Source organism: Staurois parvus, unplaced genomic scaffold, assembly GCF_062004578.1.
Source record: "Staurois parvus isolate SC_StPar_1 unplaced genomic scaffold, SC_StPar_1.0 ptg000343l, whole genome shotgun sequence".
NCBI lineage: Eukaryota > Metazoa > Chordata > Amphibia > Anura > Ranidae > Staurois > Staurois parvus.
Window position 1 is genome coordinate 2,053,229 of NW_028318139.1, and position 24,740 is coordinate 2,077,968.

Consider the following 24,740-nt stretch of genomic DNA (forward strand, 5'->3'; position numbering starts at 1 on the left):
AGAAACCAAACTCTCCATTTTCCTCCTGCAGACGCTGAATGCTCCTCCTCTCTCTCCTGCAGGCATTCAGCGGCTGCAGGAGGAAAATGTAGAAATCGGTTCCTCTATATGCAGTTGCCCCCACCGCTCCTCTTATCCAGCTTCTTTCTGCTGCTTGCCTGTGTGCTCTCTTGTCTCCCTGTGCTCTTTCCCGGCCCCTCTGTGCTCTCTCTTGACGCCCCTTGTCCCCTGCAGCTCTGTCAGACTCCCCCTCCAGCAGCTGTAGCAGATGCTGTCAGGATGGAGAGCGGAAAAGCAGCCAGTAAATATATCAATTACCAGCCCCTTCCTTGCCTTAATGAATAGAGTCCACGATCTGTACTGATCACTGGCTCTGTTCATTCATAACTGAGGCACCGTAAACTGGTTATGCTTCAATTTATCAATCAACAGAAATCTCTGTACAGAGCTATTCCTGTTCATTCATTTTGTGCAGCTGAGGCTGCAGTGATGGAGATTGAGGGCTGTGTCCTCAATCTCCTTTCTCTGTCTCAAAGTTGGAACATCAGAGTTCTGTTTAGACCCCTGATATTTCACCAAAGACCCCCCCCCAATCGGGCTCCTAAAAAACTTGTAAGAATGAATAAAAAATAAAAAATGGTAACCAAAAAAATAAATAAATAAAAAACTACTGACACCAGTGGTGGAGCTACCAGAGTCACAAAGGTCACATTTGCAGCTGGGCCATGGCGTACAACCACCACGCTTGGAGGGAAGGGCCTCAGCTAGGGGTCAGCGGAGCCCTTCATGGTTTCTTACACCAGGGCCCTGAAGGGCAAGTTATGCCACTGGCCTGAGGGTCACATTTGCAGGCCCCACAATCTTTGGGCCAGTGGGGCCTGAGTACAGCCTCCAAAACAGCAACAGGCATCAATTGATCTGGATACCTGCTGTGTAGAGACCAGCTCAGTGAGCTTAAAGGGTTAAGCTTCCCAATTCTTAGATGTGATGGCTGTATTAATGTTCTTTTTTTAAAGGATAAGTTCACCTTTTGGACAAAAATAATAAATGTACTTTTTTTGCACGTAAAAAAATGTGCATTTATTATTTTTGTCCAAAGGAGCCCGGAAAGCATTGCACCAGCGATCAGTAGATTGCTAATGCCATGCAGGTGTCCTGCAGACCTGTCAGAATATCCGCTAGCCGTACGGGATGTACGAGAAAGCAGATATTCTGGCAGGAAGCTTCAATGATCTATCACAGCAGTGTGGTAGTTCATTGAAAACTACAAGCAGACAGCCGCTAAGGCTGCCAAGACTTGTAGGCACTCATTTTCAGAATTCTCCGCCCACATGGCCATGCTGTTTTCAAATTTGACAGATAGTACAGGAAAACTTCTCCCCATACTATCAGTCAGAGGGAGGGGGGGTGATGGGCGCGGCTGCGGCTATGGGAACATGTTACATGTTCCACACAAAAAAGGGGGGGGGAACATGTTCCAAAGGTGAACTTACCCTTTAAGGCTTTCCGTATTTTATTTTAACCTGGTGATCTAGCTAGTATGTCTATTGTTTTTAACAGAACAAGCTACCCTGCAAATGTTGTGCTTACAATCCTCGCCTATGTATTTATGTAAAACCTTTATCCCAGAAGGAACAAAACATCTGCTGTAACTGATAAACAGTAATAAAGTGAGCGCTAATTCAGTCCAGCAGCTGTACACTTCAAGGTAACCACAAAAAAACCTCAATGTAACATATCATAAATATAGTGCAGCGCTTAATTTAGTCCTTCATAGTTCATGGTTATTGGATGTTCCTTAGAGAAAAAATAGAAGAAGTGCCCACTCACCAGAGCCACACTTGGTACAGTGCGGTAAGTATAAATTATCCCCTGGTGTCACTGGAAATCGACATCCGGATCAGCAAATAGAATGATGTCCCTCTCTGGATCACATAGGTTCAGGTGTATAAGGATTTAGGCTCCATCACAGAGTTCCCCTTAAGGGATATGTGGGTGTTGCTCTAACTGTAGTGGGAACCTCCCTTTCTCGGTGGACACGGAGCTGTGCAGTATCTAGAAGGAATACTCCCCATGTGGGGTTAAAACAAGAGAGTGCTCATAGTGTAGTAAGGCTTGTGAAAACCGAGCATTTATTGAGAGAAAATAGGATGCATCCAGCGTGTAACATCAAACAGCGGGTAACAGTAGTGAACACTAACCATCCCTGAAAAGAAATGGCCGCCGGAGCTCCACGATGCTCCGACGGCGTGATGTCAACGGCGCGAGCAGGCTCCTCCTTACGCGTTACGTGCCACGCACATCATCAGAGGGTGAAGCCGGCTTAGGTTAAGGAACATCCAATAACCATGAACTATGAAGGACTAAATTAAGCGCTGCACTATATTTATGATCTGCTGTAACTGCTTATAAAGTGTTGGCTGGAGTTTGGCTTCAATTTGTTATTGTATATAAATCTGCTAGTACATCTAACACTCCCCTCTCCCCAGATTGAAAATGCTGCTGTCCAAAGGTGTATTTGTGCTCCTTCATCTAGAGTAGGGGGTGCTCTAATATAGGAGGTATGCTACTGGCCAGATCACCAGGTGACAACAGAGGGAAAAAAAGCCTTAAAAAAAATAAAATAATAATGCAGCCACCACATGTAAGATTTGGTAAGCTGCAATATATAAAATATTTTTGTTTTGGGTTTATTACCACTTTAATACAAATCGTGGTGCAAGAGAAAAAACATTAACAAATTACTGGAAATTGTTATTTGAAAATAAATAAATAATGAAAACTATAAACCGAAGTTCCCTCAGCACAGCGTCCAATCACCTAAGGCACTAGCAAAAAAATGAGACATGGTAGTTGGAGGTAGGATTAAAAAAATAAAACCGACTGAAAACCTCTATAGTTTACTTTGAACATGCAGTATAAAGATTATAGTAGAACATGGCAACAAATCGATGATCTATTGCAGCGGTCTCCAAACTGTGGCCTGAGGGCCAGATGTAGCGTTTATCCCTTGGGGCACTATTGCTCCAACTGGTTTGAGGCACTATTCCTAACAATGACACCAACAGTGGGGCATAATTACCCCAAATGACATCAATGACGGGGTACTATTCCTCCAACTGTCACCAATTATGGAGCACTATTCTATCCACTGACACCAATGATGGGGCACTATTCCTCCCACTGACACCAATTATGGGGCACTATTCTATCCACTGACACCAATGATAGGGCACTATTCCTCCCGCTGACACCAGTGATGGGGGACTATTCCATCCACTGACACCAGAGGTGAGGCACTATTCCTCACCCTACTGACCACAGGCACTATGCAACTGAATACTATGCCTGCGGTAGTTGCCTATCACTGGTGTCAGGCCTGTGGCTTCTTCTACCCCCACTGGCCACAATTCGCCCCCCCCCCCCCAAAGTCTGAAGGACAGTAAACTGGCCCTTTGTTTGGAAAGTTTGGAGACCCCTGTTCTATTGCAAAAAAAAAGTCTGCCCCAAAGGCAGAGTTCCCATTCATAATGAATGTCTGTTGTGGGACCAGCAGCCTAACTGCTTCCCCGTCCGCTTATAGGTTTTATAGACGTGGACGAGAAGCTGTGCTGATGCGGGGTAACGTACCTGTCTCCGGGCAATCACATTGTGTTTTACCATGTAATTGCTCTTTCCAATCAAAGCAATCACATGTAACACCCTGCTATTTTGGAAAAAATAACTGAATTCAACCGCTTCCTATAACCATCATTGAGTTTCTTACAATGAGTTTCTCTGATTGGCTATCACAGTGATCAGTCAATGTGAAGCCTGCCCCCATGTTTTCGCTCTCTGAATGGAGGAGAGAGGTACATTGTATCTTTCTCTGTTTTACAGAGAGAAAAAAATTGTGTGCAAAAAATAAATAAATCAATCATCATAATAATAAAAAAAAATAAAATAAAAATATAAAAAAATACCAAGATTAAGGTTAGTGTTTGGATCAAGGTCAGGGTCAGTATTTATTTATTTTTTTAAAATAGAATCCATGTCAGTTAGTGTCAGTGTCAGTGTATTTTAGGCAGGATGAAAAAAGCAAAATGTGCACTATTGTTTCTGGGCCATACTATGGGTACAAACTAACTAACATACACATATGTGGTATTGTTGTGATCATCAAGAGCAGGAGAATTTATTTTGAGTTGTTCTTTGGTGGTAGGTTATGTAGTAGCAAGAAATATACAGCTAAATTTAAAAATAATTTTTTTTTTACTATTTTGGGCCAGTTTTCCTTTGATAATAAAAAAACATGTTTTTACTAACACATGTTTAAGTTGCAAAATTGTGCTTAGGCATTTAGATTTGTTTTACCCTTAGACACAAAGGGGTTATAGGCCTCATTTCCTTTCCTGAAAACAGTAGAATGATGGGCTTTACCAAAGAGCTGAAATTAAGTTTCATCTGTCCAAAACACATTCTCCCACAAGGATTTTGGCTTCCGTAGATAAGTTTTGGCAAACTCCAATTAGGCTTATTTATGTTTCTGTGTCAGCAGCGGGGTCCTCTTGGCTCTCTTACCTTAGCATCCATTTTCATTCAGATGCTGATGCTGACACAGTTGTACCCTGTGCCTGAAGGTCAGCTTCAATTTGTCTGGAAGATGATTGAGGTTCTTTATCCACCATTCGAACAATCCTTCATTACAATGTTAGATCAATTGTTCTCTTTCGTCTACGTCTAGGGAGATTATCTACAGTGTCATGGGATGTAAACTTCTTGAAAATGTTGCGCACAGTGGACACAGGAACATTACGATCTCTTGAGATGGACTTGTAACCTTGAGATTGTCCATGCTTTATTCACAATTTTTTGTTTTCAAATTCTCAGACAATTATTTGCTGCTCTCAATGGTCAATTTTTCACCATTTTAACTGGTTGCCAGTGTGATTTCTATATGGTCAGCACCTGTTAATTGATACAGGTGACTTTAATTACAAATTACAGGAGCATCACAAACTTGGAATGCAATTATTGCTTACAATTTTGAGAGTTGCCAATAATTTTGTCCAGTCCATGTTTGAGGTTTTCCATGAAATGTGTCAGATTTGGCTTTTTGTTTTTCCACTTTTTTTGTGTCTTACCAAACAAACAAATATAAGAACATCATGTAAACAATAAACATGAGAATGCCTATACATTTGAATGCAACAATGTTCTTGGTGAAGTGGTGCATTATCTGACAGAAATGCAGGGCTGCCAATATTTTTGGCCATGACTATATATCGTAAGGATTTTAACAAACTCCTTTCCCAGTCCTATCTGTTTCTGCTCTGAGGAAAAAGCCCTTAGATAATTTTTTGTGCAGAACTGATTGGGAGTGACTTTTTAATTTTGATCAGCTAATGCACTTGGCAATGCTCTAATAATATTTGACTTGTATCTTGCAGACTTCTGAGAAAAACAGTGAGTCAATCACATAAGCAGAAAATGACATCTCTGCGTGCATTCCATACATCAGCTGTGTATGGAACACCTCCAGGTTGCCATATTGCATTGCATTTTAAAAAAAATTACAGCACTGCAGAATGAAAAGGAAATATAATTTTGAATAAATTACAGTATGGTTTGTGTCGAAAGTATATATGCAATATTATTTGTTTTGTGCATTTAGGAATGCGTCTAGCTCTTTTTTTTAAAACGCTCTACTGGGCTGGTCAGAACAGGATCTTAAGGAAGCTTATTCCATACTTTCATGGCTCTTACTGTGAAAACGTCTTTCCATTTGTGGATGTTAAATCTCTTTTCCTCGTTTAAAGTAAATTTAATGTGAAAAACTACACCACATTCACTATATGGACCAATATATATATATATATATACACACACACACACACACATTGTGATCATATTCACCCTAGATCTCCTCTTTTCTAGAGAGAATAATTTTTTCCTCGTAGCTGAGCTCCTCTGTGCTTTTTATCAGTTTGGCTGCCATTTTCTGTATTTTCTCCAGTTCCCCAATATCCTTTTTGTAAACTGATGCCCAGAACTGAATGCATATTCCAGATGATGTCTTACTAGTACTTTGTACAGGGGCAAAAGTATATCTCACTTTCTGGAGTCTATACCTATTTTTAATATAAAAACATACTTTGTTTGCTTTGGAGACTGCAGCTTGTTATTGCAAGTGGGTGATCCAGTTGTATTCCTCCTAGATTGTACGATGCATGCAAGGTTTTAGACCTCATGTTTTAAACTGCTGAAATTTACAAACATTAACAGGTTACTCCTCTCTTTAGTAACCTGTCATTCATTTTTGAATTTGTGGCCTTGATTTCCTACATATTCTGTTATATCCTTTGTAACGTTCAAATTATAATAGTGCTCTTTCATTTTCATATTAAATACCCTTTTATTATTCTTTATAGCTTTTTAAACTTTGGACATGAGACTTATAGGTATAATTTTTAGCCTTTTAAACCTATTGCCCATATGTTTTGCAGTGTGTTTGCATACAATCAATTTGAAGCATTACTGCTGACTGGAAGGTGAGCCTCCTCTAACAACCAAGTCCCTTGGAACCAAGTTTTTCAGGACTGCTCCCTCATTAGACCCAAGATTCTCAGCATGTGCAAGCCGAGGGCTTTCCTGCTTGTCTCAAAATCAGAAAGGTTCTGGAAAAGTGTGTGTCTAGCACCAGACCCAGGTATTCTAATCTTTGAGGTCCAAGGACAACTTCTGTAGGTTGAAAATCCAACCAAAGTTCTGCAGAATTTATACTATCCATTGGTTGTTAGCTGACAGATTGCACTAATCCTTTAAAAGGAAATTGTCCATGCACCCCAAGATATGGATCCCTTGAGAACAGAGCAGATCCAAAATTAGGGAAAGCAACTTGGTGGAGAGGCCAAAGGGAAGGGTGATAAATTGGCACTGCTGAACCACCACCACAAAACACAAGTAGTGTTGTGGCAGAAATACTGTATAGTTATCCCAGATGTTCAGTGAATTGAGAAAATCCCCTGGAAGGAAGAAGGCAATGAATGGCTGATCATTTTCAATGCATAAGTATGCAGTTCAAGGATTGGGCTGAATGCCTCCATCAGTTTTGAACCCATAACAAGGTACAAGAAGAAACCTTGAAAATAATCTCCAAGTGGTATAGGGGTAATGACTCCCTGACTCATAAGCTGTTGGACAACTGAAAGCAAATCCACCTACCATGATGGGGAAGGAGACAAGTTGGAGAGCAAGAAGCAAGAGCAAGTAGACTGCAAAACTCCAGTTTGTAGCTCCTCAAAAAATACCCTGGACCCAGGTGTCTGAGATTTTATGGGGCTAGAAGGTCATGAGACTCCCCCCTTGTGGGGATACTGTGTCACATGTAAAACTTGGCTCCAGTCTTGGCTGGTTTGAAAGGTCATGTCTTCAAGCAAAGTATGTTCCTTATTTAGACTTAGCATTATAACCTGGGGGAGATGAAGGGACACCGTTTTCAACTGAGGGAGGAGAGTACTTTTACCCCCTGTGACCTTCTTGATGTACTCATCAAGGAAAGACAAAACAGAAATTCCCCTTTGAATGGTAAACACTAAAGGTGTTTCTTGCAGGGGATTTAAGCTGACCAGCATTTAAGCCAGAGAATTCTGGACATGTGTACAGAGAAAAGGCTCATCATAGAAAACAAGGTCTATCCAGCTAGCCATTCACTCAGAAGGCAAAATTTCCAGCTAACTATGGACAGAAAAAACCATACGAATGGAGCTAGGATACTAAGCCATACAGCAATGATCTAAAAACTGCCATAGACACAAGTGCAGACAGGGCAAAGGTAGCCCTTAGGAGGGCTTCTAAATTCTTATCTACCCAAAATATATTAATTAAACATGAGTTTATCTTCCACGGGGAAGGGGGGGTGCCCATGTCCTGCTAGGTAGAAAACAGAGAAACAGCCTACTTCTGACACTTTTCTCAGTGGAATATTGTTGGGAAAAATGTTTAAAGAGAAGAGAAAAAAATATTTTCCAGGTGCCGCCAGTCACCATAGAGAACAGGTTCAACCAACACATGAGCCAGAAAGGTCTTAGCTGGTGTAGGGAATTTGAGGGACCCCATACTAGACACCTAAAGCTGGCTATACACAGATTTCCCCATCCACTTAAACACGGTGGACTGAGGAATCCATTGAACATTGTATTCTGACAGCAGGTCCCACTGCTGCAGAGCACAATGACTGGCTGCAGCCGCCAATTGACAAAAGTTTTCCAGCATGTTTTTTTGACAGAAGGTGATCAAACAATTGACTTTTAATGAGCGGGGATGAGCACACACAGATCGGAATATGGCTGGTTCCCAGCTGAATTGACCAGATTCCAATCAGTGTATAGTCAGCCTTAGGTGAGCACACTCAGGCTACTTCAATGCTAAACAAGAGCATGCAGCTTCAGTCCGCGTAGAAATAGTCTTTTGGAGAGATTTCTATAACAGGTGTATCATCCTGATCACACTTGTTAGAAGGCAAGCATTCTTCCTCAGCAACTGCCTCCTTATCTAGTACCATGTCTGGTTTAAGAGCAAAGTCAAAGACTAAAGTCAGAGAGGAGATAGGAGTGGCATGGCTGTGATCCCTGTTGCCTAAGACTTCAGCAAGCCTAGAAATTCTGCCCATAAACTCTGACAATGTGCCAGAAAAGTCCTCTTTAGATAGGAAGGAAGACACAGGTATGGCCAAAGGGCTGACTAAATTACCAGAGGAAGGTAGAGAGTCAAAATGGGAGCACCCATCAGAGGAGAGGATACCAGGGCCTTGAACTACATGTACTACAACCTTCATTAGAGCTAAAGGCTGAGCCTGAGCTTTTTAGCCTATTTGACCCCTTATCTTTTTTCTTTGTCTGCCATGTGTGTGAATAAATGTCCCTGATAGGGTAATAATGACCTTTACAACAGAAGTATGGGGGGATGCCTCAGTGCAAGCACCTGTAGGCAACTGTAATCCAGGATCAGCACAAGTAAGCTACTACTGTATTTGTGTGCCCACAAAATATATGGTAAAAAAATATGATAAAGCCTAAAGTCAAATTCTGCCTATCAATTTAAAACATTGTTTTTTGTTTAAAATGTTGTATTTTGTTGCACATGGATAAACAATGTACAAATATTGTGCAGCACAAAGATGAGAATACATCTGTTTTTTTATAGCCAAACTTTCAAAAAAGAAGAATTCAAATTTTCTCGGTAATCACATTGTGATGTCTTGTCTTTGAAGTGATGTTTTAATGACACCCTCCTTAAAAATCACTTACCTCCATGGGGAAAAAACTGTGAATAGATCAGTTTAAATGTGTCTTCATTAACAACTCCACTAGGACATTCCTTAAAGTATAAGAAAAAGAAAAGGTGAGCAATTAGATAAAAGATACGTATTCAGACTATGTATTATACACACACACACATGCAAGATCCAGCTGTTGCAGAACCACAGTTGGTTTGTTAAAGTCACATGTCTTCATCTAAAATTCCATGACATTAGAGTTTCCTGGCTATCCAGTTAACAAATTCTTCTTGAAATGTATTCAAGATTTTGTCTCACTGACTAAAGAAGTTAATAGACCATTTCTTTCTTTAACTATTTCCTGCCCGGAGTCACTGATGACTGAAGTCAAATTAAAACTGCACAAGGGTGCGTATCCCTACACACCAAAAAAAGCCCATTATGCTATGTAACGGCCTTTGTTAAGGACTTTATATAATTGGTATATTTGGAACTGCCATTATTAGGAACCCATAGAGCAAGGAGTAGCACCTTTATATATCACAGCACACGCGATCCCTATCTCAACAAGTGATAACATTAAGAGTTTAGATCACCTGAGACATATATCACATAAGGAGCACAGAGATAGCATGTAATGTCTAAATACCATGTTCCTTGGTCATCTTGTCTCAGAATGAAAAGGAATCGAGCTATTGATGTAATTTCCACAAGATGTGACCAGGACATCACATCACAAGAGATGATTGCTCACTTTTTCACTTCACTTAACCCCTGATGAAGCTCTGCTTTTGAGTTAAACATGTAGGGCATATATTTCTAATGATACTTTTCTTTAGAGCGCTATTTTTGGAGCACTTGGTCACTTTTTTCCTCTGAATATAATTTTTGTGGGGCAAGGAGGACTGGACTGTCTTCACAATACATGGTGATCCCATTAGCCAGCGTGGTATTTTTGGTGGATATGGTGATGCGTGGGGCCTGTCCATTAGTGGTGTAAGTTTATTACCACATGGATGGGTGTTCCCATACTACATATCTGTAACAAGATAAATAGTCATGTTGAGGTTACTGAGCTAGATAAAAATATAATAGAGGAAGGTGTTTGATTAATGACATCAAAAGCTTGACCCCTTTTTCCTCTCAAACAAGATGACCAAGGAACATGGTATTTATACATTACATGCTATCTCTGTACTACTTATATGATATGTGTCTGTGGTGACATAAACTCTTAATGTAATCACTTGTTGAGATAGGGATTGCATATGCTGTGATATATAATGGTGCTCCTCCTTGCTCTATGGGTTCTTAATAATGGCAGTTTCAAATATACCAATTATATAAAGTCCTTAACAAAGGCGGTTACACAGCATAGTGGGCTTTTTTGGTGTGTAGGGATCCTCATCCTTGTGCAGTTTATCATTTGATTGCCCCTGAATAGTTTACATAGATTGTAAGGCATTTGTTGGTTATATAGGTCAAATTTAGCAGTGTTGGCATACATTAGTTTACTTGACAATAATAAAAATTTATGCTTTTTAACCAATTCGGCTCCAGAACAATATTTATTATTTTTTTGCATACATGTAAATATCTCAGTTTTTTTGTAACTACAATTACTTAAACCCCCAGAACATTACATATTTTCTGAAAGCAGAGGCCTTGTAAAATAAAAAGGTGATAGTTGCAAACTTTTATCTGACATGACATTTGTGTAACTGTTTATTAAACAGAAATTTTCAGGAAAAAATATAATAAAATGAATACCCATTTTTGGTTAAAATATAAAAGACAAGGTTGCAACGAGTAAATAGATACCAAACATTTCATGTATTAAAACTGTGTGCGCCCACGATATCACCAAAAACTATGGTACCCAAAAAACACCATAGGTCACACTTTAAAAGTGTTCATAGCTCAACAGTTTAAAGTTAACTAGGAGCTCTTGTGCTAGAATTATTGTTCTCACTCTGACATTCGCAGAGATATGTCACACGTGTGTTGTGACCATGGTTTACATACGCGTGTGCACACCCTGGGCTTGCATTCGTGCAAGTGTGCAGAGCAACTGGGATTATGGCAATTTTTATTTAATTTAATATATTTTATTATAATTTTATTTTTTAAACATTTTTCTTTTATTTTTTAATTTATTTTTACCTGATTGCTATTACAAAGGGTTAATAAACCCCAATGTGATAGCACTGGGCAGGTGAGAGGTACTCCTTGTGGAGACATTAGGGGTCTAATAGACCCCTAATATCTCCTATGCCTTTGACACCATCTCAGCAAGCACAGATCGCCTTGGTTAGATGTGTCTCCTGGCTGTACTGGCCAGGAAAGGGTGCACCTGAAACCGGATGTGATATGTGATATCACTTCCAGTTTCACTGTTTGTATGTGAGATCCAGGCATGGGTTTGTCTCACAGCGCTCTCCCTCCCCTAGCTTGCGATTGTGTTCCCAGGCTCTGGTAAGAACCAACTGAAGAAAAAACACATAAGCCGATGGCTGCTACTTCTATGTCCTGGTTAAGGATATAGAAGGCTTTTATCGATACAATTTTTAAGTAACACCTCTCGTTTTTGTCATAGGCTGACAAATATATAAGAATGTCATTTTTAAAAAATGTTTTCATTATATTAGCAATGCAAACATAAATTATTTTTGACAACTCAGTATAACCGTACGTTAAAAATTTCCTTACATGTTATGAGTTCTGCCTGTCCGCTCAGCATCGCTTTCCACAACTTCCTGGATTATTTACATGTTTTGTAGGCTGTGAAATCTGAAACACAGCAGAGCCCACTCACAGGGCATAGTGAATATGTGTTGCAGATTTCAAGGAAATGTGTGGGGATGTTCATAAGGTAAGTTTACAAACTTCAAGATTGGTAAGAATAATAGTAATAGGCTAGAAGTAAAGGACATACAATGTGGAAATGAATATCTGATTTTAAACTTAAACCATATGCTTTAGATTGCAATTTAATTAAGAAATTAATCATGCAGAACTGCAGATGAACACTGCAGCTTAAAAGAGGCAGTGTTATTCCTCAAGCTGAAGGTTTTAATTTTTCCAAGTGAAGCTTGCATGTGATCACTATGTCTTACATCACATGGTGGACACATAATCAGGGACCATGCTGATTGGTTCTTGAACATCAATGGAGGCACAAGTTGTTCCTTTGGTTCCAAAGGGGGAAATGTTTATAAACCTACCATCAGCATGGAGCATCATGCTGTGTAACATTTATATATAGATAGTGGGTGGAAGGGGCTTAGTTATAGAGGTGGGGCAGTGGAGCAGGACTCTTTATGCATCATCATCTTTTTATGCATCATCGGCCTCTTTGAAAACCAAATCATGTGACATGCAAAACAGAGCAAAATATTAAAACAGGATGCAAGGCAGTATGAGAACTAGAAAAACATTTTAGGAAAAAGCAAAAAAGGGTTATTATTTATCTTTCATAAAAAACTAATTTAAAAAAGTCCAATCAAAATAATAAGTGGAAGCAAAAAAGTGATGTATATTAAAAATGGTTATAGTGGAGCAAAAATCAAAAGAAATAAAAAATGCACTATATATATATATATATATATATATATATATATATATATATATATATATATATATATTGTATTTGTAAAAAAAATCTTTTTTATTTTCTTGGTAATTTTTATGGTCATTATTTGTATATTTTATGTTTCTACTTCTTGCATTATACTGTCAATATTTTTTATAGCAGAGAGTCCTGTTCTTGCAGTCATTACAGTATTCTGATGACTGTGGAGCAAAAATCTAAAGAACCAAAAAATGTCAAAAATATATATATATATATATATATATGTAAAAGAAAAATGGACATGATAGTGAAAAAATATGAATAAAATTGAAAATCATACTGAAGAGTTGTGAAAAAAATAGTAAATTAAATACAATTGAAAGTGAAAAAAGTAGAAAAATATAATTGGTGCATCGCACACAAAAATAATACACACAGTGCTTAATACTGTTATGAGTGTAAGAACAGGACTCTGTGCTAAAAATATATATGTATACATACACACACTGCTCAAAAAAATTAAAACAACACTTTGAAAACACATCAGATCTCAATGGGGAAAAATATCATTCTGGATATCTATACTGATATGGACTGGGTAATGGGAACATAAGGATGCCCCATCATTTGATGGAAATGAAAATTATCAACCTACAGAGGACTGAATTCAAAGACACCCCGAAATCAAAGTGAAAATCAAATTAGATCAGTGTTAGATCAGGCGAGTGCAGGGGCCATTCAATGGTATCAATTCCCTCATCCTCCAGGAACTGCCTGCATACTCTCGCCACATGAGACCGGGCATTGTCGTGCACCAGGAGGAAACCAGGACTCACTGCAGCAGCATAGGGTCTGACAATGTGTCCAAGGATTTAATCCCGATACCTAATGGCAATCAGGGTGCGTTCCTCCATGGATATGCCTCCCCAGACCATCACTGACCCACCACCAAAACGGTCATGCTGAACCATGTTACAGGCAGAATAACGTTCCCCACGGCTTCTCCAGACCCTTTCATGTCTGTCACATGTGCTCAAGGTAAACCTGCTCTCATCAGCACAGGGCGACAGTGGCAGATCTGCCAATTCTGGTGTTCAATGGCAAATTCCAATCGAGCTCTATGGTGCCCAGCAGTGAGCACATGGCCTACTAGAGGACGTCGGGCCCTCAGGCGACCCTTTAATGAAGTCTGTTTCTGATTCTTTGGTCATAGACGTTCACACCAGTGGCCTGCTGAAGGTCATTTTGTAGGGTTCTGGCAGTGCTCATCCTGTTCCTTGCACAAAGGAGCAGATACCGGTCCTGCTGATGGGTTAAGGAACGTCTATGGCCCTGTGCAGCTCTCCTAGAGTAACTGCCTGTCTCCTGGAATCTCCTCCATGCTCTTGAGACTGTGGTGGGAGACACAACAAAACTGATAGGTTGCTTCACCTCCTTAGCCAAGCAGCATCTGTAACCTGCCCCTTACCCAGCCTGCCACATTTGAGCAGAAGATGCTGGAGGTTAGAGAAGGGCGGGATGGAGAGGCTCTGACATACCTGAATACATTTAGATCAAACACATCACACAGGACAGTGCCCACACAGGACTCTACACAAGAAGCAGATGTTGATCATCACTAAGAACATGTCACACACGTGTCATTCCGGCTACAGAAGTCTCATCATCAGTGAGTTCCCTCCTCCTGTGTGCAGATTAGGCAATGAACTCACTGATCAGGGAGTGATTTCCCCTCCGACGGGTGAACACATTGATGATGATGACGACTAGACTTCTGGAAGACACTGCAACCGACATTACATGCAAGTGTGTGACATGTTAGTGACAATCTCCAGCTTTTTCTATAGAGCTACTTGTGCCAGAGTTCTGTGTCTGCCCTCCTTGATTTGACCTTTTCCTTCTATATTACCTTTGAAGGATTTAGGCTGGGCAGACTAGGAGCTTCACAGACTTGTTAACTGTTTACTGTCTTGAGCAATGGACTGTTAGCAGAGTAGAAATTGGAACAGCTGCTTGTTTTTTGGCAATATATATACATCTCTATATATATATATATATATATATATATATCTATATCTCTCTCTCTATTCTCTCTATATACAGTATCTCTCTCTCTCTCTCTATATAGATTAATGTTTTTCCACAATGGAAGAACACTGGTCACTGCTAGGGCACACTTGTACCAGGTCTGCAGTCTCTAACCGTCAATTTGTGGCATGCAAAGCAGAACTTTTTTTCTCAACTGTATCCCATTGAGGCTGATATTTTGACCATATTAGCCATATTGACTTTTTAAGTGTAAACTTGTTATGGGTATTGTCATTGTTTATATATCGTGTTTATACTGTTTAAATATTGATTGTCGTAGTTTTTAATGGGAGTTCTGTCATTTTTCAGGCTGTCAGTAAAAAAAGTCATCAAGGGTTGGCAACACTGGCAGACACAGGACATCGTTTTGTAATTGTCCCCCACCCCACACCAATCCCCCTCCCCATGTTGCCCAAATCTGATTCCCCCCCCAGTATTTCCAGGCCACAGCTCTGCCGGCTGCTGTGGGAACACAAGGGCATGGGGCTTCAGTTAATAAATGAACAGGAGCCCCCGATTCCTGCTGAGGCTACAGGGAAAGGAGTAGAAGAATCTATGTCCTTTCTCTGTTTCAATGATGAGATGTCAGAGGTCTGTTTAGAAGGCAGGAGGAGTACTTAAACTAGGATTGAGGAGGGAAGGAGAATTAGATTATAACAGGGTAGACAGATCAGACAGGGGTCAGTACTTATTGGTGGGTGGAATGGGGAAAGATGATAAACAGCAAGCACATACGGGAAAAATAAAAACGCTCAATTTTAAGAAAGCTAATTTTCCAAGGCTGAGAGCTGCTCTTCAAGACTTAGACTGGGAGGGAATATTGGCATCAATGAACACAACACAGAAATGGGAGTTCTTAAAAAAGACTGTATGTGAACACACTGCAAAATATATTCCCATAGGTAATAAGTTTAAAAGCCTAAAAATCAAACATGTGGCTTATGGCCAAAGTTAAAAAAATCTATAGATAATAATAAAAGAGCTTTTATTAAATAGAAAAATGAAGGAACACTATCATTGTTTAAACATTACAAAGAATATAACCGAATATACAACGGAAATAAAGGTCGCAAAAATTGAAAACGAACAACAGATTGCAAACGATAGCAGGACAATCCCCCAAAAATTCTTCAAATATATTAATAGTAAAAAGGTCCGGTCCGAGCATGTAGGCCCTTTACAAAATAATCTAGAGCAGGAGATGGGACAAAGAGAAGGCAAATTTATTAAATACCTTCTTCAGCTCTGTGTATACAAAGGAGCATGGAGGAGCTCTTGTCCATAATGGGCATGGTATTGACACATTGGCTCACAATTGATATAATCCAAAAATATTTAGAAAGTAAATAAAGCACATGGACCAGCTGGCATACACTCACGAGTCCTTAAAGAATTGAGCTCTGTCATTTCAAAGCCGCTGCTTCTAATTTTTAGGGACTCTTCAATGACTGGCATAGTGCCACTGGATTGGCGTAAGGCCAATATGGTGCCAATATTTTAAAACGGGTCAAAATATTTACGAAGTAATTATAGACCTGTTAGTTTAAGTTCAACAGTTGCGAAGATATTGGAGAGTTTTTAATAAAATACCACATAGATGAGTTCTTGCTGGAAAAAAATATCTTAAGCAACAGACAGCATGGATTCATGAAAGACAGAAGTTGTCAAACAAATCTGATTTCTTTTTATGAGGGGGTGAGCAAAACCATGGACAGAGGGGGTGGCGGTGGATGTGGTATACTTCCCCACACACAAGGCTAATGTGTAAGGTAAAGTCTACAGGCTTGGAAAAATCTGTATGTAAATTGATAGAAAACTGGCTAAAAAAACAAATTCAGAGAGTAGTGGTTAATGATTCATACTCTAAATGGTCTAGGGTTGTCAGTGGTGTACCCCAAGGTTCAGTGTTGGGACCCTTACTTTTTAATATATGTATAAACGATATAGGGTCTGGGATTAAAAATACCATTTCAGTCTTTGCAGATGACACCAAGCTGTGCAGTGGAATAACGTCCTTACAGGATGTCTCCAACTTACAAGCAGACCTCAATGTACTGTTTAATTGGGTAACTATGTGGCAAATGAGGTTTAATGCTGATAAACGTAAGGTTATGCACTTGGGGGCTAAGAATATGCATGTATCATACATAATAGGGGGTTTACAACTGGAATCAATGGTGGAAAAGGATCTGGGAGTACTGGTAGATCACAAGCTTAATAATGGCATGAAATGCCAAGCTGCAGTTTCTAAAGCAAGCAAAAATCTCTCTTGTATTAAAAGAGGTATAGACTCCAGAGAAAGAGAGAGATATCATATTACCCCTATACAAATCATTAGTAAGACCTCATCTGGAATATGCAGTTCAGTTTTGGGCACCAATTCAGAAAAAGAACATTGCGGAACTGGAAAAAGTGCAGAGAAGGGCAACCAAACGGATCCAAATGACTGGTTCCAATGATTGGTGATAAAGAAAAAATGTAAAGACTGTGCACTCAACAGACGCGCAATCCCACTGCGCATTTAGAGATATCTATCTCAAAGATAGACCTTTAAAGGTCTGGTCAGGTCCAGTGTCCCTCTAATGTCACATCTACTGCCCATGGGTAGCTCATCTCCTCTGTGGATGGTAAGAGCTCACAGGGAGCTCAGAAAAGAGGAGGCCAATAGCGTGATAACGTTTAAACAGAGAGTGCTTTATTGAATAAATATACAAAGCCACTGACCAGTAATGATGATCCAGGATGGCTGCCGTGACCAGTGTAATACTGGCAGTGTGGCGTCCTAGTGCTGTAGCCCCTCCCTGATGCGTTTTGTGCGATGGCACATACTCATAGGGGGTCTGCATACAGCCAGAGGACGCTTAAATTGAGGTTTAAATAGAAAAAACGGCATCTGCGCATTACGCCACCGCCATTTTCCAATGGATTATTGTCTACATGCCGGGCGCCGCATACCAGACGGGATATGTGTAAAGAAAGCGGCGTCTGCGCACTACGCGGCCGCCATCTTTCAATGCTTCAGTTGTCAACACACCAGCGCCATTATGGCATAGCCAATGTCACGGCGCATGCGCGGGCGCCGTGTATTTGAAAGAGAAATGGTTTAGCAATAAGGCAAATTGTTTCAACATAGATGTACAACTAAGGCAGTTTTTGGGTGTGTTGATTTGCTAGATGATGAATGGATTACCATCATGGATTACCATAACAGGTTATAGATCTGAGAACATACATTTCAATATGCACAGATAATATGGCAGGGATCATTTTAAAACCCTGTCATTTTTGATAAATGTATTTACAACAGAGTGCATAAAAAGCATAGAGATATATGGAATGGATAATTATAGCAAATAGAAAAATATGTAAATACATATATATTTGGTCAGAATTGCAATATAAATATAACGTTATGTAAAAGCATTACTGGTCATATTATAATATAAAAACAAATATAACTCATATATAAATATATAAACAAGTGATAAAATTCATAATAAAATAAAGTAAAAGTTATAATGGAAAAAAAAAAATAAATTTTAATAGAATACATAAGAATATAGAATAAAATAGATGTAAAATATGGATAAAATTTGCAATGACCAAAATAAAATGGAAATAAAATGTGGAGGCGATATAGTACAAGGAATTCATAAAACATTTATAAAAATGCATAAGAAAACATAAAAAGGGGGAGCATTGAAACCAATAAGCTAATATTGAGATACAAAACATATAAAAATAAGGCCGTAAAAGCACTAAAAGTCAACGAGAATGGATGGATGACTAACTATTATCAATAAAACTATTAATGTCCATGTCCACATTCAGACCTTTAGGGTACATGGATCCTATCTCATAAATCCATCTTGACTCCATTTGGGATACTGCTCTTTTTTTATTTGTACCTCTCCAATGGGTCTGTACTATGTCTATCCCCATGAATCTCAAGGACGAGGGATCTCTGTTGTGATGTATACAATAATGCTTCGAGAGCGAATGTTCCTTTAAAACCTCTCTTCACGTTATAAACGTGTTCTCGTAACCGATCACGTAATCGTCTTGTCATACGGCCTATATATTGCTTATTGCAAGGGCACTGCAGGAGATATACTACATATCTACTAGTGCAAGATATAAAGCTGTCAATTTTATAATCTTTCCCCGTGGTTGAGGACGTGAATTTATCCACCTTCCTCTTCCTTTGATTATTGCACGTACAAATAACACATTTGTTGCATGGATAGAATCCTTTCATATTACACTGTTCAACAAATTTTTATTTTTTGCCAGTTTTGGAAACAAAAGGATCCATTTCTTAATGAATTTCACATTCTGAGTTCAAATATAACAATGAAAATTGTCAATTGGCTCTAGTTTTTCTGTAAACGGAAAGTTTTCTACTATAGGTGTAATGACTACATAATGCACAATAATTATATAGATAGACGTCTTTCCACAAATATAAAGCAAGTGATATTGACTACATAACAAAGCCTAAATGGCATAATATATTGCATAGGATTACCAAGAAAAATTATAGCCATAAGCTAAGTTGAATCATTTTAATACTTAGGATTCTCACTAGTTTTGTCTTCAGTTTGTGTCGGTTTTGCTTCTCTTGGCTTTTCTCTTGTATTCGAGGAAAGGGCTATCTCTTACAACTGCACGTGACTACACGCTTCAGGTTCTTCCTCACTTGACTCAACCACGAAGGATTCTGGTGCTTTAGGAATTGGTAGCCCCTCTCCATGAGGAACTGGACGTATTGCCGATGGAATATTTGGATAGTGCACAGATAACTTTTTCTTCTTATTTAGCCCTTTTACAATTGGAGGCACCATACAAAAGTAACAATTACTAACATGATCTGTTGGCTCTCTCCAAATCATTGGCACAGCGAAAGGCATAGATGCCTTTTTTCCATTCAACCATTGCTCCAGTGCCGTCCCACAAGAATTGCAGCATATATGTGGTGCCCAGCTCTTGTCCTGGTCTCCTATCTTGCAGCCAAAATACAAGTTGTAGGCTTTCTTAATCATTCCTGTTATCCTCCTTTTTTGTGACATAAAAGTTATTTCACCGCAGATATAGCAGAAATTATCTGCTTTATTCACACAAGTTCGAGGCATTACTGAGTAGCCTATATAAGCATAAAACGAAATGTAAAGACGCTGTCGAACTACAATCAGCTACAGATACTGCAGCTTTTATGCAGTGAAGTGATGCAATTAAAGGCTAATATTGCATCATCTCAGTATACATGCAATTTTCTTTTGGTCACCAGTATCAATTGCGCAATATGCAGCTGAAGTTGCATCATAATTTTGAATGGCTTACGTCATTAGATGGGTGAATATATCATGGAAACTAGAGCCAATCAACATTTTTTAGGGTCATTTTCGTTTTCAGCACCCCAAAATTATGTAAGATTAGCTAATTTTATGCCCAAAACTTTTTACCTGTTGACCAGTGTTATTAAAGAAAGACACCTGTGTGGGAGGATCAATTACGTTAGGGGCTATTTTATTCCTCAAATGTGACCTCTGGTTTGGTTGGCAGAATTTTAGCCAAGACAGGGTCTTCCAGTTATTAATTATTTTCATGATTGTCTTGTATTGTGTGGAGAAAGTAGTCATGAACGGACAGATTTTTGATTGCTTAGGTTTGGAGTTATTAGCCAACAATGTGTTCCTGTCCACATCAGCAACTGTTGAGGGCAGATTCCTCATAGACTTTCTCAATAAATCTGTCCTTCAGAATGTTAGCTTGTGAAAAGTACATGTCAAGATTGGTACAATTCTTTCGCATTCTTAGGAATTGACCTTTTGGTATATTTGAAAGCCAATGAGGATGATGGCAACTATTGACAGAAATGTAACTGTTGCGATCTGTTTCTTTAAAATAAGAGGATGTAACTATGGTTCCTTCTGAGTTATGTAATGTCAGGTCCAAAAAGTTAACACTAGTAGTACTGTATTCATACGCAAGTTTGATGTTAAGGGTGTTATTATTCAACGTACCGAAAAAGTTGATCAATGCCTGCTCTTCTCCTTTCCAAATGAGCAAGATATCATCAATATATCGTCTATAGAAAACTAATTCTGGCCAGACTCTTGCATAAATTAAATCCTCCTCCCACCTGGCCATAAAAAGGTTGGCCACGCAACTCCTTTCGTCTGTAAATAAAACTTTCCATCAAACCAAAATTATTTCTGGTCATTGCAAAATCTAAAAGAGTTAAAATAAATGTTTTTTTGTAAAATAGGCAAGTCACTGTAATTATCTAAATAAAAGGCTACTGCCTGCATACCATGTATGTGGTCAATACTAGTATACAAGGACGCCACGTCAGCTGTAACTAGAAACGTATTTGACTCAATAGGTAAATCTCTCAAATCTTGAAGGATCTGCTTAGTGTCCTTCAGGTAAAAGGGGGTTATACATACCAGTGGTTGCAGAAAAAAATCGATGTAATCCCCTGCTTTTGAACACAACAACCCAATCCCACTGATAATGGGTCTACCAGGAGGATTAGTTGAGTTTTTATGCATTTTGGGGAGGATGTACATCACTTGTAATCTAGGGGCCAAAGGACACAAACTCCTTCTCTTTTTTATTTATCACTTTATCCTGATAACCTTTAGTTATCAAAGTTTTCAAAGATTTTGTATATAAGTTAAGGGGATCTTTCCATAATAGATATGTTTCTGCATCTCCAAGAATATTGTATACCTCATTAACATAATCATCCTTGTTCATTACTACCACACCCCCGCCCTTATCCGCGGGACATATAACCAAATCTTTTTTGTCTAAAATAGTTAATTGCTTTTTGAGTGTTTTCATCATCAATGTTTTTTCTAATGTTAATGGCCGCAAGGTCTTTTAGTACCGTTTCTTTAAATACATTCACGTAATTATACGTCTATGAGGGGGGGTTAAATAAGGAGGCGTTACGTAAGTTAGAGTAGGAGGATCCATTAGATGTATTGCGTAAAATAGGGTTACTCTAAAAATATTTTTTTCAGTGAAATTTGTCTGACAAATTTATGTACGTCTATAAACGTACAAAATTTATCCAACTTGTTGTTGGGTGCAAATTTTAATCCTTTATCAAGTAAGTTTAATTCCTGTAAAGAGTTCTCTGTTACTCAAATTAAAAATGCCTTTCCCTATTAGGTTTTGCGTTTTTTCTTACCTCCCCTCTTTCCTCTGCTTGGGAGCTTCTCTTTTGCCCTCATCCCTCCCCTAAAAATTGTACTGGTATAGGGTTAGTAACTCTCTGTGTGATAACCGTCTCTAGAAGGTGGATTATTTCTGGAGAATGAGCCAGTGTTGTTGGTTCTATAATGTTGTGCTGGTGTCCTTGGGCCTGAATGTCTCCAACTATTACGTCTGAATTGTGCGCCCCCATAATTATTTGGTGGGAAATGGCGTGCGTTGGGGGTATAGTTGTTGTTGGAGTTAGAATATCCTTGGTGATATCCTGATGGATTACCTCTATAGCCTTGTCCAGGATACCATTCATAGTTCCTAGAACCGATATTGTTGTCTGTTACAGACTGCAATGGTTCATAACGATTTTGGGTGGGTATATTGTAATTAATTCTGGATTGTTGTCTCATGGGTGATCTATATTGGCTAGTTTTTCTCACCCGGCGCTGAGGGTTTCTACGTGACCTGGGTGTTTGAGAAGTGTTAACAGTGGGTAAAATGGTATCTTTTATAGTTTCTTCATTAGTGACCTGCCATTTAAGCACTTTATTGTCTGCATAGTCTTTATGATCACGTACATATTTCTTGCGTTTTTTGACCCTTTGTTCTTTTTCTATGCTATCTAGATAGGTTTTGAGTATATCCGATTCATTTTTGTATTCATCTTTCTCTTTGGATGGGGAGAGTTAATCCCGTACTTTGTTTATTTCACTATCTAGATAAGTCAGTTTTTTTCCCTTTTTTCTAAGTATTAAAAACTTTAATAAATTCAATCCAGCAATGGCCAGGTGGGAGGAGGATTTAATTTATGCAAGAGACTGGCCAGAATTAGTTTTCTATAGGTGATATATTGATGATATCTTGCTCATTTGGAAAGGAGAAGAGCAGGCATTGATCAACTTTTTCGGTACATTGAATAACAACACCCTTAACATCAAACTTACGTATGAATACAGTACTACTAGTGTTAACTTTTTGGACCTGACATTACATAACTCAGAAGGAACCATAGTTACATCCTCTTATTTTAAAGAAACAGATCGCAACAGTTACATTCCTGTCAATAGTTGCCATCATCCTCATTGGCTTTCAAATATACCAAAAGGTCAATTCCTAAGAATTCGAAGAAATTGTACCAATCTTGACATGTACTTTTCACAAAATAACATTCTGAAGGACAGATTTATTGATAAAGACTATGAGGAATCTGCCCTCATACAGACAATGCAAACAGTTGCTGATGTGGATAGGAACACATTGTTGGCTAATAACCCCAAACCTAAGCAATCAAAAATCTGCCCGTTCGTGACTACTTTCTGCACACAATACAAGACAATCACGAAAATAATTCTGCCAACCAAACCAGAGGTCACATTCAGAAGGGCTGGTCCTTTGAGGAATAAAACAGCCCCTAACATAATTGATCCTCCCACACAGGTGTCTTTCTTTAATAATATGAAAGGATTCTATCCATGCAACAAATGTGTTATTTGTACGTGCAATAATCAAAGGAAGAGGAAGGTGGATAAATTCACTTCCTCAACCACGGGGAAAGATTATAAAATTGACAGCTTTATATCTTGCACTAGTAGATATGTAGTATATCTCCTGCAGTGCCCTTGCAATAAGCAATATATAGGCCGTACGACAAGAAGATTACGTGATCGGTTACGAGAACACGTTTATAACGTGAAGAGAGGTTTTAAGGAACATTCGCTCTCGAAGCATTATTGTATACATCACAACAGAGATCCCTCGTCCTTGAGATTCATGGGGATAGACATAGTACAGACCCATTGGAGAGGTACAAATAAAAAAAGAGCAGTATCCCAAATGGAGTCAAGATGGATTTATGATAGGATCCATGTACCCCAAAGGTCTGAATGTGGACATGGACATTAATTGTTTTATTGATAATAGTCATCCATCCATTCATCATCTAGCAACTCAACACACCCAAAAACTGCCTTAATTGTACATCTATGTTGAAACAATTGGCCTTATTGCTAAACCATTTCTTTCAAATGCACGGCGCATGCGCCGTGACATTGGCTACACCATAATGGCGCTGGTGTGTTGACAACTGAACCATTGAAAGATGGCGGCCGCGTAGTGCGCAGGCGCCGCTTTCTTTACACAAATCCCGCCATTGGCTCCCGCTGCTATCAATCACAGCCAGTCAGCCAATGAGGAGAGAAGGGGTGGGCCAAGCCGCAGCTCCATGTGTGAATGGACACACGGAGCAGCAGGTGCCCCCATAGCAAGCTGCTTGCTTTGGGGGCACCTGACAGAAAGGACAAGCCAGGTGAGCCTGAGGGGGACTCAAGAAGAGAAGGATCCAGGCTGCTCTGTGCAAAACCACTGCAGACACCAGGTAAGTAGAACAGGTTTGTTATTTTAAAAAAAAAATCAAAAATTAACACTTAGTATCGTTTTAATATCAGACTAAAGGTTCTATTTATAACGGAAAGTGGATACCCCTATCTGGCTGACAGTGCAGTGTTCACTCCAGGCTGTCTCTGCATTTTTGAGTCATTCACTAAATGCAGAGCATGGTGCGGAGCTTGCGGTTTCCTGTTTGAATAAAACTGCATAACACTGTTTATA

At 39.1% G+C, this 24,740-nt stretch overlaps 1 protein-coding gene across 2 annotated transcripts in view; it reads right to left on the reverse strand.

Moving 5' to 3' along the window:
* LOC149456907 (A-type potassium channel modulatory protein KCNIP1) overlaps positions 1 to 24,740 on the reverse strand; it is a 451,873-nt gene that overhangs the window by 169,527 nt on the left and 257,606 nt on the right. For both annotated transcript variants that reach the window (XM_089684303.1, XM_089684302.1), the window contains one exon: positions 9,288 to 9,357. In XM_089684303.1, coding sequence (XP_089540429.1) covers positions 9,288 to 9,357 — 70 coding nt within the window. The remainder of the gene's footprint in view (positions 1 to 9,287; positions 9,358 to 24,740) is intronic.